At 37.2% G+C, this 13,560-nt stretch overlaps 1 protein-coding gene across 1 annotated transcript in view; it reads right to left on the reverse strand.

Moving 5' to 3' along the window:
* Positions 1–540: 540 nt before the first annotated feature.
* The window catches only part of LOC128311887 (uncharacterized), a 45,174-nt gene continuing 32,154 nt past the window's right edge, over positions 541–13,560 (reverse strand). Inside the window, exons 6-7 of the mRNA XM_053203782.1 lie at positions 5,959–6,024; positions 541–1,696 (exon numbers count right to left, since the gene is read on the reverse strand). Of these exons, the coding sequence (XP_053059757.1) occupies positions 1,556–1,696; positions 5,959–6,024 (207 nt within the window). The 3' untranslated portion in view covers positions 541–1,555. The remainder of the gene's footprint in view (positions 1,697–5,958; positions 6,025–13,560) is intronic.

Here is a 13,560-nt window from a genome sequence, read left to right on the forward strand (position 1 = left end):
GTCCTGATAGTTCATTTTTTGCTTTCAATTCCCTTGCCCTTGGGGATGTGTCAAGTAAGAAATTGCTGCGGCTGAGGTCAGAGAGGTTTTTTCCTGCTTTCTCCTCTAGGGTTTTGATGGTTTCCTGTCTCACATTCAGGTCCTTTATGCATTTTGAGTTTATTTTTGTGAATGGTGTAAGAAAGTGGTCTAGTTTCATCCTTCTGCATGTTGCTGTCCAGTTCTCCCAGCACCATTTGTTAAAGAGACAGACTGTCTTTTTTCCATTGGATATTCTTTCCTGCTTTGTCAAAGATTAGTTGGCCATACTTTTGTGGGTATAATTCTGGGGTTTCTATTCTGTTCCATTGGTCTATGTGTCTGTTTTTGTGCCAATACCATGCTGTCTTGATGATTACATCTTTAGTAAAGGCTAAAGCTTGGGATTGTGATGCCTCCTGCTTTGGTCTTCTTCAAAATTACTTTGGCTATTTGGAGCCTTTTGTGGTTCCATATGAATTTTAGGATTGTTTCTTCTAGCTTCGAGAAGAATGCTGGTGCAATTTTGATTGGGATTGCATTAAATGTGTAGATAGCTTTGGGTAGTATTGACATTTTAACAATATTTATTCTTCCAATCCATGAGCACGGAATGTTTTTCCATTTCTTTATATCTTCTTCAATTTCCTTCATAAGCTTTCTATAGTTTTCAGCATACAGATCTTTTACATCTTTGGTTAAGTTTATTCCTAGGTATTTTATGCTTCCTGGTGCAATTGTGAATGGGATCAGTTTCTTTATTTGTCTTTCTGTTGCTTCATTATTAGTGTATAAGAATGCAACTGATTTCTGTACATTGATTTTGTATCCTGCGACTTTGCTGAATTCGTGTATCCGTTCTAGAAGACTTTTGGTGGAGTCTATCGGGTTTTCCATGTATAATATCATGTCATCTGCAAAAAGTGAAAGCTTGACTTCATCATTGCCAATTTTGATGCCTTTGATTTCCTTTTGTTGTCTGATTGCTGACGCTAGCACTTCTAACACTATGTTAAACAACAGCGGTGAGAGTGGACATCCTTGTCGTGTTCCTGATCTCAGGGGGAAAGCTCTCAGGTTTTTCCCCACTGAGGATGATATTAGCTGTGGGCTTTTCATAAATGGCTTTTATGATGTTTAAGTATGTTCCTTCTATCCCGACTTTTTTGAGGGTTTTTATTAAGAAAGGATGCTGAATTTTGTCAAATGCTTTTTCTGCATCGATTGACAGGATCATATGGTTCTTATCTTTTCTTTTATTAATGTGATGTATCACATTGATTTGTGAAACATCATTCCTTTAAAACCTCTTTGACTTTGCCTGAAGCTAAAGCAATCTTCTGTCCCACATCCCCACAGCACTTTGTATATACACTCCCTCCTGGCACTTATCTGCTTTACTCTAATGCTCTGATTGGTTTTCTGTCCCATCTGCTAGATTGTGGATTCTTCCAAAGCTGGGGACATGTCTTAATCATCTTTCACCTTTTCTTTTTAAGTACCTAGATGAGTATGTATAACGAGAAAGGCTCTCTCTCTAAATGAAGCAGCTGCCCATTGAGCACAGACACTGGACGTGCTTTGGCTTTTGCACCTGTTGTCTCATTTCTTCCAGACACCATTCTTTCAAGGTTTCCATTGCACATGAGGAAAGAGGCTCAGGGATGGTGAGTACTTGCTGGGAAAAGTCAAAAAGAAAGTAGTGGCTTCAGACTTAAAACATAGTATTGTTATTATATTATACAATAAATAATGGGTAATTTATACCAAAATACATAAACAAAAAAGTCAATTTTTTAATTTAATGCGTATTGGACATCTGCATAAACTGATAAAGAATCATCAAGTTTACTTCTCTATTAAATTTTGAATTTTTCCTGTATATGTTCATCCACTTTTGCTAATCACCATTGCGTTTTGCCTCACAAAGACACTGAGTTACGGGATCTAGGGGAAAAAATGTTAGTTACCATGTTTGGTCTGAATCATTCCTTGATTTTCTTCACATCAATATTGATTTAAAATAACTACTTGAATTAATCCAAGCTCAATTTTATAAAACTGTACTAAGAGGGTTACACTTGTTTTGTAGAAATCTTTGTGTGTGAATGTGTGTGTATGTGTTTGTGTGCATATGTGTGTTTATGTGTTCAAACACAAGTCAACCACACACCTTTTTATTTTCAACTTCACTCAAGAGATTAACTCAATCTAACAGAGTATCATCAGTCTTCCAGAGAAGGTAATATCCATGCAGATGGGCTTAAGTGCTTTACATGCTATCATGCTCATTATTGTATTTTAATAAGCTTATTTAGATTTGTTTTGATACATAGGTGATAAGAAAAGATATGACTTTAAATATTTAATTTATGCTCAAAATAAAATTACACTCCACAGACTTCCTTCTCCTAAGTCTTTGTTTATAAAATTCTGCTTTCACACCATGCCTATAAGGCTTCTAAGGCTTCTGATTGAATAATTGAATTCCCAAAATGAGGCAAAGCAGAGAAACAAATCATTCATGCTATTCCATTTGAATATGGATAAGGTATCACCCTGGAAATATATATATATATATATTATATAATTATATAAATCATATTATATATATATATATAGTAATTATAGAATATATATATATTTCCTGTTGTAACAAATCATCACAAATTTAGTGGTTTAAAATGATGCAAATTGATTATGTCATAGTTTAGGTCAGAAGAATGAATGGGCTGGGCTGTTTCCTCTGTTCTACCTCTCACAAAATCAAAATAAAGTGCCTTTCAAATATTCTTCTTTATATATGTATGTGTTCAAGCTATTCAACTTCCACCATAGTTTCTAGGACTGAGTGTTGATGAATTCACCTGGAATCTCCAACACTATGTCCCCAGCATCTGTAATGAGAGCTTTAATGAATCAATCAGCAAAGCAGATAATGAGAATTAAATAATATTTTAAGTCTCTCAAAAATATTTTATGCAATTGGTTATAGGCTGATGCTTAAAGAAAAACAAGGAGAAAAATAACTTAAAAGAACCAAAAGTATGAAGGGTTAATGGGTTCTGAGCTCCATATTATTAACTGACCCATTGCAATAAGGGAACTGTTGTAATTACTTCTGAAATAATTTTTTAAATAGTTAGAATACAAGAACAACTGAGGAAATTGTAAGACTTTCCTAAGTATAGTGGAATAAAAAGTTACTTTTATTGTCATTAAAATAAAATACAACAAATTTTCTTGATAGAGAAATCACTCTCATACTCAAAAGATGAATTTTCTTAGTTCCCAGAAAATTTCACTCAATTGTGAATAGATAAAAGGTGGAATGTGCAACAAATAATTGTCACACTTTCAACCTAAAACCACTATAATTATTGTCCCAAGACTTTATAGAAATATCCTCTTCAGGACAGAAGGTTTATCACCCCCAATTTGGGGGAGTACTGACCACCAACAGCTCTGCCCTTGGCAATTATCCTCTCCTGAAGAGAGTCACTGAAAGTTCTGTACCCAATTATGATTCTGTCACCAATTCCAATGTGTGACAGGATAGTTTCCTAAACCACTAAGCAGTTCTCTGACACTGGGAGAGTCCTAGTGTCCTACTGTCTACCTGGGAGTGGGGGAGTCCTACTGTCTACCTGGAGATAGCACCAAGTCCCATTGTGTAAAGGCTCAGTCCTACAAGACTAGACTGCCCTCTGGCCCCAGATTGTCACCTGTGCTTCTATTCAACTGGTTATAGGTCAACCAGCTCTGTGGGTTCAATTCATTTGCCAGAGTGGTTCACAGAACTCAGAGAAACATTTTGCTGACTAGATTACTGGTTTATTATGAAGAGATACAACTTAGGAAGAGGCAGATAGAAGAGATGCAAAGAGTGGGGAAAGGGCACCAAGCTTCCATGCCCTTTCTGAGGGAGCCATTTGCCTTGTACCTCCACATGTTCACCAGCCTGGAAGCTCTCCTGAGTAGTTCTCTTGGGTTTTGGGTTTCATTACATAAACATATTAATGAAATCATTGGTCATTGGTGATAGAACTCAATCTCCAGCCTCTCTCTTGTCCCAGAGGTGGTGTTGGTGGTGGTGGGGACAGGGGGGCCTTGAAGTTTCAACTGTGTGTCTGATCATGTGATTACATGATTAGCTCAACTGGCAACCAGTTCCCATCCATAAGCCCAGTCCAAAAGTTGCCTCACTGGCATAACAAAAGACAACTTTAGCTGTCTCATCACAAGAGATTTCAAAGTGGCCCACACCCCACAATGAAAGTCAGTGAGCTCTAATTTTTAGGAAAAGAAAATTTTATAAGAAAAGTTCTTATACCCTTCATTTGCCAAGAACTATAGTTCTTAAAAGTTTTATGCCTAGAGGTGCTTGGGTGACTCAGTTGGTTGAGCGTCTGACTTTGGCTCAGGTCGTGATCTCACGGTTCATGGCTCAGGTCGTGATCCCACGGTTCATGGGTTTGAGCCCCGTGACAGGCTCTGTGCTGACAGCTCATAGCCTGGAGCCTGCTTCAGATTCTGTGTCTCCCTCTCTCTCTGCCCTTCCCCTCTTTGTGCTTTGTTTCTCTCTCAAAAATAAACATTAAAAAAAATTTTTTTAAGTTTTATGCCTAGATGATGATCAGATGGAGTGTGAATATTAGATCTTATTTAAAGGTTGTAGCAGGTTTATTATCCATAATCCAGTTTTTCTGGATTCTTATTTTGTAAATTTTTACTATTTCTTGATTGTTTGGGTATTTCCAAAGTAGTGCCTGCATCAGTGTACTTTTCTGACAAAGATGTGACAAATAACCCATAAAGATCACATCCTTCAGGCCTTTGGTACTTAGAATTTGAAGTAACAGAGAACCAAGCCCCAAGCCAACATAGACAGGCTGTAGGATCTGCCATTATGACCATAAGTAACAAGTGCAACTACTCCAGGCTTCCAAAATGTTTCCCTTAGTAAACTGGATGAGATGCTGATTTCCATCTTTTTGGTATTTAACATGGCCGTGAGCATCTGGAAAGTAACAGCAGTTTGGTGGAAACTCCCCTTTTATAGCAATGTGCAATGTGGAGGCTGATTTGGTGCAAAAAAAATAAGGCAAAGTCATCCAAAGTGAAAAATTAGAACCTCAATTCCTCATTGTCCATAACTATCCCACATGTGTCTTAAGAACCACACACAGGAGAACACTGGCCAAGAAGTCCTGGGATTTTGAACTGCTTGCTATGGTCACTCAACAATGGAGTAAAAGTTGGAATGAAAGCTTGGCATTCCTAATTTCCGATAAACGGTTATAGTCATAAAAATACATCTGGATATGGACCAAAAAGAAGTTGCAAAGGGTGGATTTGTTCTTGGACATTAGAGATAACATCAGAGAAAATCAGGAAAGCAGAGAGGAATGTGATAAATTGAATACATAATCTTAAACATCTTGTAAAAACAAAGGTGTTTCAAGGTGTTAAAGTTTGTGAGATCTTCCTGGGGCAAGGAGAAATTAGTTCAGACAGGACAACACGGTTGTATTTGCAAATTGGGGAACAACTTTTGGAACAGACTTGGTGAGGGGAGAGATACAAAGAGAAGAAATCTAACATGAAGGAGGCTGCTGGCCAATTCCCTTCACAAGGAGACTACATCTTTTAGAGGTGGTATGAAAATGAATTTCCATTTTAGCAACAGTATTTAAAATACTGAAGGACCTAACATATATCAAGTAGGCCTTTTCATCTCTGGTTTAAGCATAACATCCACTGTGCACACACACATGGAATTAAGTTATAGAAACACATAAATGATAAACATGAAGGACAAGGAAAAGGAGAGTGACACCGAAGTCAAGGGTGGCAGCAAAGGGCACATCTTGGCATTAGTGTCAATTCATCTATGTCCTCCCCTGAGCTCCTCTGGGGTATGGGTCATGGCTTACTCACTGGACATTCACAATAAATATTGTGCTCAGCATCACAGTCAATGTGTTGTTTTGAAAATAAAATGACCTAGGAAAAAAAGAATTTTAAGAGTGGAAAATCCATTAGCCAGTTATTCAACTACATTCTGGACCAAATTCTACTGATGCATCAGCAAGGACTATTGAGTTCATTTGTTCCACAAACGCATGCAAAAATGTTCCTGGGGGCACCATGGCAGAAGGTGATGGACAATGCCAAAGTTATAACCATCAAGCTAGTTTAGGAGGAATGATACATTCTCAAGTACTTGCGATACAAGAAACTATATAACAACTTCTGTGTGTGTTCTCAAAGGCAATAAACCTACAGACAGAATGCCATTACAAATATGTGACCAATCTGCTGGGTAATGGCGTTCTGTGATATACTTGAAATGGATTTAGTAGACATTTTTTATCTTGCAGAAAAAGAACCAGAGAATTTCTCATGCATTATTTTCACTTGAGATGTCTTTAGACTTTCACATAGCTCTAGGCCACGTTAGTCAATATGAAAAAAATGCACTCAAGTTTTGCATGTGTGACAACCACAGGCTATTGAAGGCTTTTATATCTTGCAGATACTCATCCAGGAAATGAGCTGCCAGAATATGTGATGACACTAGAAGTTACATTTTGGAACCCACTTATATGTATGAGTATTTTTTGCAACTATAGAAACCATGTTTTCTTTTAGTGTAAGCAGAAACATTTGCAAGCTCAGAAGTATCTCATGCCCATTCAATTGGTCCAAATACATTGCAAGACAAGTAGCTCAAAATTTTCCCTCATAGGAAACAGGCAATCTAACCATATAAATAATTCAAGTGACCAGTTTGCATCTCTTCCTTATCAAGAGTTCTGACCTGTTGGCTGAGAACTGTCAACTTGAAGTATATAATAGCTTTTATAGTTACAGCCAGACAGACATCATCTAACATTTGATGGGCGTCTGCTAGATGCCAGTCACATTGAGCAAGTTATGAAGGGTCATTTCTTGCTCTGCCCAAAATCTGGATGAGGAGGCCCATATCACTTATTTACATATGTTCAAAATAAATGGTATATTCTTTGTAATTTTTAGTTAAATTTTGTAAATTTTAAATGCAAAATTATATCTCTTCTGGTGATTCAAAACTCTTATTACATTTAGTCAAATCATCACGATTATAAAGGATATGATACCTACCAAATAGTTATGCAAAATACATTTCATAAACGAACTTTAGATATTCTGTATTAAAGTAAGACTTCACACTTGTAACCACTACCTTTCAACACTGTACTGAGCCTTACCAATACAATAAGACTAGGAAAAAAAATGAAGTAAGCAATATACATATTGAAAACAAAAAGATACTTTTTTTCATCATTTTTTTAACAGAGAAATGTTGGATGTCCCATCTACTACAGAGATCTACTACAGAGATCAAGGGACTAAGAAACAGTCAGGAGGAGCTAAAGAATGCTATAAATTAGCTGCAAAATAAAATGGAGGTGACCACAGCTCGGATTGAAGAGGCAGAGGAGAGAATAGGTGAATTGGAAGATAAAATTATGGAAAATGAGGAAGCTGAGAAAAACAGAGATTAAAAAAATCCAGGAGTATGAGGAGAGAATTAGAGAACTAAGTGACACACTTAAACATAATAATATACACATAATTGGGATTCCAGAAGAGAAAGAGAGAGGGAAAGGTGCTGAAGGTGTACTTGAAGAAATCATAGCTGAGAACTTCCCTGATGTGGGGAAGGAAAAACGCATTGAAATCCAAGAGGCACAGAGAACTCCCTTCAGACGTAACTTGAATCGATCTTCTGCACGACATATCATAGTGAAACTGGCAAAATACAAGGATAAAGAGAAAATTCTGAAAGCAGCTAGGGATAAACATGCTCTAACATATAAAGGGAGACCAATAAGACTCGTGACTGATCTCTCTACTGAAATTTGGCAGGCCAGAAAGGAATGGCAGGAAATCTTCAATGCGGGGAACAGAAAAAATATGCAGCTGAAAATCCTTTATCCAACAAGTCTGTCACTTAGAATAGAAGGAGAGATCAAGGTCTTCCCAAACAAACAAAAACTGAAGGATTTCATCACCACTAAACCAGCCCTACAAGAGATCCTAAGGGGGATTCTGTGAGTGAAATGTTGCAAGGACCACAAAGTACCAGAGACATCACTACAAGCAGGAAACCTACAGACGTCACAATGACTCTAAACCCCTATCTTTATATAATAACACTGAATGTAAATGGACTAAATGCTCCAACCAAAAGACACAGGGTATCAGAATGGATAAAAAATACAAGACCTATCTATTTGCTGTCTACAAGAGACTCATTTTAGACCTGAGGACACCTTCTGATTGAAAGTGAGGCATTGGAGAACCATTTATCATGCTACTGGAAGTCAAAAGAAAGCTAAGTAGCCATCCTTATATCAGACAAACTAGACTTTAAATTAAAGGCTGTAACAAGAGATGAAGAAGGGCTTTATATAATAAGCACAGGGTCTATCCATCAGGAAGAGCTAACAATTATAAATGTCTATGTGCCAAATTCGGGAGCCCCCAAATATATAAAACAATTAATCACAAACATAAGCAACCTTATTGATAAGAATGTGGTAATTGCAAGGGACTTTAATACTCCACTTACAACAATGGATAGATCATCTAGACACAGGATCAATAAAGAAACAAAGGCCCTGAATGATACATTGGATCAGATGGCCTTGACAGATGTATTTAGAACTCTGCATCCCAAAGCAACAGAATATACTTTCTTCTCGAGTGCACATGGAACATTCTCCAAGATAGATCACATACTGGGTCACAAAACAGCCCTTCTTAAGTATACAAGAATTGAGATCATACCATGCATACTTTCAGACCACAATGCTATGAAGCTTGAAATCAACCACAGGAAAAAGTCTGAAAAACCTCCAAAAGCATGGAGGTTAAAGAACACCCTACTACAGAATGAATGGGTCAACCAGGCAATTAGAGAAGAAATTAAGAACTATATGGAAACAAATGAAAATGAAAATACAACAATACAAACGCTTTGGGATGCAGTGAAGGCACTCCTGAGAGGAAAATATATTGCAATCCAGGCGTATCTCAAGAAACAAGAAAAATCCCAAATACAAAATCTAACAGCACACCTAAAGGAAATAGAAGCAGAACAGCAAAGACACCCCAAAGCCAGCAGAAGAAGAGAAATAATAAAGATCAGAGCATAAATAAACAATATAGAATCTAAAAAAACTGTAGAGCAGATCAATGACCAAGAGTTGGTTTTTTGAAAACATAAACAAAATTGATAAACCTCTAGCCAGGCTTCTCAAAAAGAAAAGGGAGATGACCCAAATAGATAAAATCATGAATGAAAATGGAATTATTACAACCAATCCCTCAGAGATACAAGCAATTATCAGGGAATACTCTGACAAATTATATGCCAACAAACTGGAAAACCTGGAAGAAATGGACAAATTCCTAAAAACCCACACACTTCCAAAACTCAAACAGGAAGAAATAGAAAGCTTGAACAGACACGTAACCAGCAAAGAAATTGAATCAGTTATCAAAAATCTCCCAACAAATAAGAGTCTAGTACCAGATGGTTTCCCAGGGAAATTCTACCAGACATTTAAAGCAGAAATAATGCCTATCCTTCTCAAGCTATTCCAAAAAATAGAAAGGGAAGGAAAACTTCCAGACTCATTCTATGAAGCCAGAATTACTTTGATTCCTAAACCAGACAGAGACCCAGTAAAAAAAGAGAACTACAGGCCAATATCCCTGATGAATATGGATGCAAAATTTCTCAATAAGATACTAGCAAATCGAATTCAACAGCATATAAAAAGAATTATTCACCATGATCAAGTGGGATTCATTCCTGGGCTGCAGGGCTGGTTCAAGTGATACATCACATTAATAAAAGAAAAGATAAGAACTATATGATCCTGTCAATCGATGCAGAAAAAGCATTTGACAAAATTCAGCATCCTTTCTTAATAAAAACCCTCAAAAAAGTTGGGATAGAAGGAACATACTTAAGCATCATAAAAGCCATTTATGAAAAGCCCACAGCTAATATCATCCTCAGTGGGGAAAAACTGAGAGCTTTCCCCCTGAGATCAGGAAGACGACAGGGTTGTCCACTCTCACCGCTGTTGTTTAACATAGTGTTGGAAGTGCTAGCGTCAGCAATCAGACAACAAAAGGAAATCAAAGGCATCAAAATTGGCAATGATGAAGTCAAGCTTTCACTTTTTGCAGATGACATGATATTATACATGGAAAACCCGATAGACTCCACCAAAAGTCTTCTACAACGGATACACGAATTCAGCAAAGTCGCAGGATACAAAATCAATGTACAGAAATCAGTTGCATTCTTATACACTAATAATGAAGCAACAGAAAGACAAATAAAGAAACTGATCCCATTCACAATTGCACCAGGAAGCATAAAATACCTAGGAATAAACTTAACCAAAGATGTAAAAGATCTGTATGCTGAAAACTATAGAAAGCTTATGAAGGAAATTGAAGAAGATATAAAGAAATGGAAAAACATTCCGTGCTCATGGATTGGAAGAATAAATATTGTTAAAATGTCAATACTACCCAAAGCTATCTACACATTCAATACAATCCCAATCAAAATTGCACCAGCATTCTTCTCAAAGGTAGAACAAGCAATCCTAAAATTCATATGGAACCACAAAAGGCTCCAAATAGCCAAAGTAATTTTGAAGAAGAAGACCAAAGCAGGAGGCATCACAATCCCAGACTTCAGCCTCTACTACAAAGCTGTAATCATCAAGACAGCATGGTATTGGCACAAAAACAGACACATAGACCAATGGAACAGAATAGAAACCCCAGAATTATACCCACAAAAGTATGGCCAACTAATCTTTGACAAAGCAGGAAAGAATATCCAATGGAAAAAAGACAGTCTGTCTCTTTAACAAATGGTGCTGGGAGAACTGGACAGCAACATGCAGAAGGATGAAACTAGACCACTTTCTCACACCATTCACAAAAATAAACTCAAAATGGATAAAGGACCTGAATGTGAGACAGGAAACCATCAAAACCCTAGAGAAGAAAGCAGGAAAAAACCTCTCTGACCTCAGCCGCAGCAATTTCTTACTTGACACATCCCCAAGGGCAAGGGAATTGAAAGCAAAATTGAACTATCGGGACCTCATGAAAATAAAAAGCTTCTGCACAGCAAAGGAAACAATCAACAAAACTAAAAGGCAACCAACGGAATGGGAAAAGATATTTGCAAATGACATATCGGACAAAGGGCTAGTATCCAAAATCTATAAAGAGCTCACCAAACTCCACACCCGAAAAACAAATAACCCAGTGAAGAAATGGGCAGAAAACATGAATAGACACTTCTCTAAAGAAGACATCCGGATGGCCAACAGGCACATGAAAAGATGTTCAACGTCACTCCTCATCAGGGAAATACAAATCAAAACCACACTCAGATATCACCTCCCGCCAGTCAGAGTGGCCAAAATGAACAAATCAGGAGACTATAGATGCTAGCGAGGATGTGGAGAAAAGGGAACCCTCTTGTACTGTTGGTGGGAATGCAAACTGGTGCAGCCGCTCTGGAAAACAGTGTGGAGGTTCCTCAAAAAATTAAAAATAGATCTACCCTATGACCCAGCAATAGCACTGCTAGGAATTGACCCAAAGGATACAGGAGTGCTGATGCATTGAGGCACTTGTACCCCAATGTTTCTAGCAGCACTCTCAACAATAGCCAAATTATGGATAGAGCCTAAATGTCCATCAACTGATGAATGGATAAAGAAATTGTGGTTTATATGCACAATGGAGTACTATGTGGTAATGAGAAAGAATGAAATCTGGCCTTTTGTAGCCACGTGGATGGAACTGGAGAGTGTTATGCTAAGTGAAATAAGTCAGGCAGAGAAAGACAGATACCATATGTTTTCACTCTTATGTGGATCTTGAGAAACTTAACAGAAGTCCATGGGGGAGGGGAACAAAAAAAAGAGGGAGAGAGCCAAACCATAAGAGACTCTTAAAAACTGAGAACAAACTGAGGATTGATGGAGGGTGGGAGGGAGGGGAGGGTGGGTGATGGGTATTGAGGAGGGCAACTGTTGGGATGAGCTCTGGGTGTTGTATGGAAACCCATTTGACAATAAATTTCATATTAAAAAAATAAATAAGTAAACACGTTTAATTTAGCATTTAGATTTTTTTGAAGCACCAAACACTTGATCACATTTTGTATGTCATCAAAAATTATCATTTTAAATAATTTACAAGTTACAACCATAAATATACATCAGTTTGAAGCTATTATTGCAAATATAGTCATTTACAACTATAGTTTTTTATAAAGTATTTTTCTTTTTTTTAAGTTTACTCATTTATTTTGAGAGAAAGTGTGCATGCAAGCAGGGGAGGGGGCAAAGAGAGAGAGGGAGGGAGAGAGAGAATCTCAAGTAGCCTCCTCACCGTCAGTGCAGAGCCTACAGAGGGCTTGAACCTACAAACTGTAAGATCATGACCTGATTGGAAATCAAGAGTCAGATGCTCAACCAACTGAGCCACCCAGACGCCCAAATTTACAACTATAGTTTTATCTAAAGCTATAGTTTGATTTAAAGCTAGGAGCAAATTGTGGTTATCAATACAAACACTGTACATTATATAATCTGTAGTGATTTCTCTCTACTCAACAAAATACGACTTCCCACTATCTTAGAAAAAGTAAGTTGGAACACATTTGATAAATAACATACAAGGCAATACTTCATTTGCATCACGTATAGGAAGAAATGTGTTTAAACATTTATTATAGGTTTCTCACGAAATAGAAAGAAAGGCTTTAAAGACCATCTGTTTTCTACTACTATCATGTAAATTTAGTACCAAAATCGATACATAGATTTCCCTGCACTCATGTTCCTCCCACTAACTCAGGGCAAAATTCAGAGTAGATTAATTAATTGTGAGGTTAATTATACTTTTAAAAATTTGTTGCTCATGTAGTTACCCAATACACCAAACACAAGGGAGTTGGTTTTAGAATCAGTCTATTTTAAACCTCTGACCATATTTTGGTTAAAGCCAAAGACTTTTGTTCTCTAAGATCCTTTATTTTAGCAGAAATAGCTTATCTGGACTTACAGGTAGTTTAAAGGGGGCGTCGTATTTTGTAATAATTGAACGTTCATCATCTGAAAGCCAAGTGTATACAGTATTATTTTGGATCATACCAGTATAGGAATCAATGACTTGGCCGCGTTAGACTTTCATTGGACAGTCTCAGCGCGCCCCCTATGGTACTGTGGTTAAAACATGAAGTAACTAAAATGAAATAACACAGAATTAACTTTCTCTAGTATCACTTGTCACACTCTTTCACTCAACGAAAAAGGTAAGTGAAAACCTGACATTTTATTTGGTTCAGTGGATCTATGGATGAACAGTTATTTTCATATTGGAGAGGCTCCACTGTGAAATAAGCCCGCACACATCGTCTAAACTGACTTAACTTTTTTC

This window comes from Acinonyx jubatus, chromosome C1 (genome assembly GCF_027475565.1).
Source record: "Acinonyx jubatus isolate Ajub_Pintada_27869175 chromosome C1, VMU_Ajub_asm_v1.0, whole genome shotgun sequence".
Classification (NCBI taxonomy): domain Eukaryota; kingdom Metazoa; phylum Chordata; class Mammalia; order Carnivora; family Felidae; genus Acinonyx; species Acinonyx jubatus.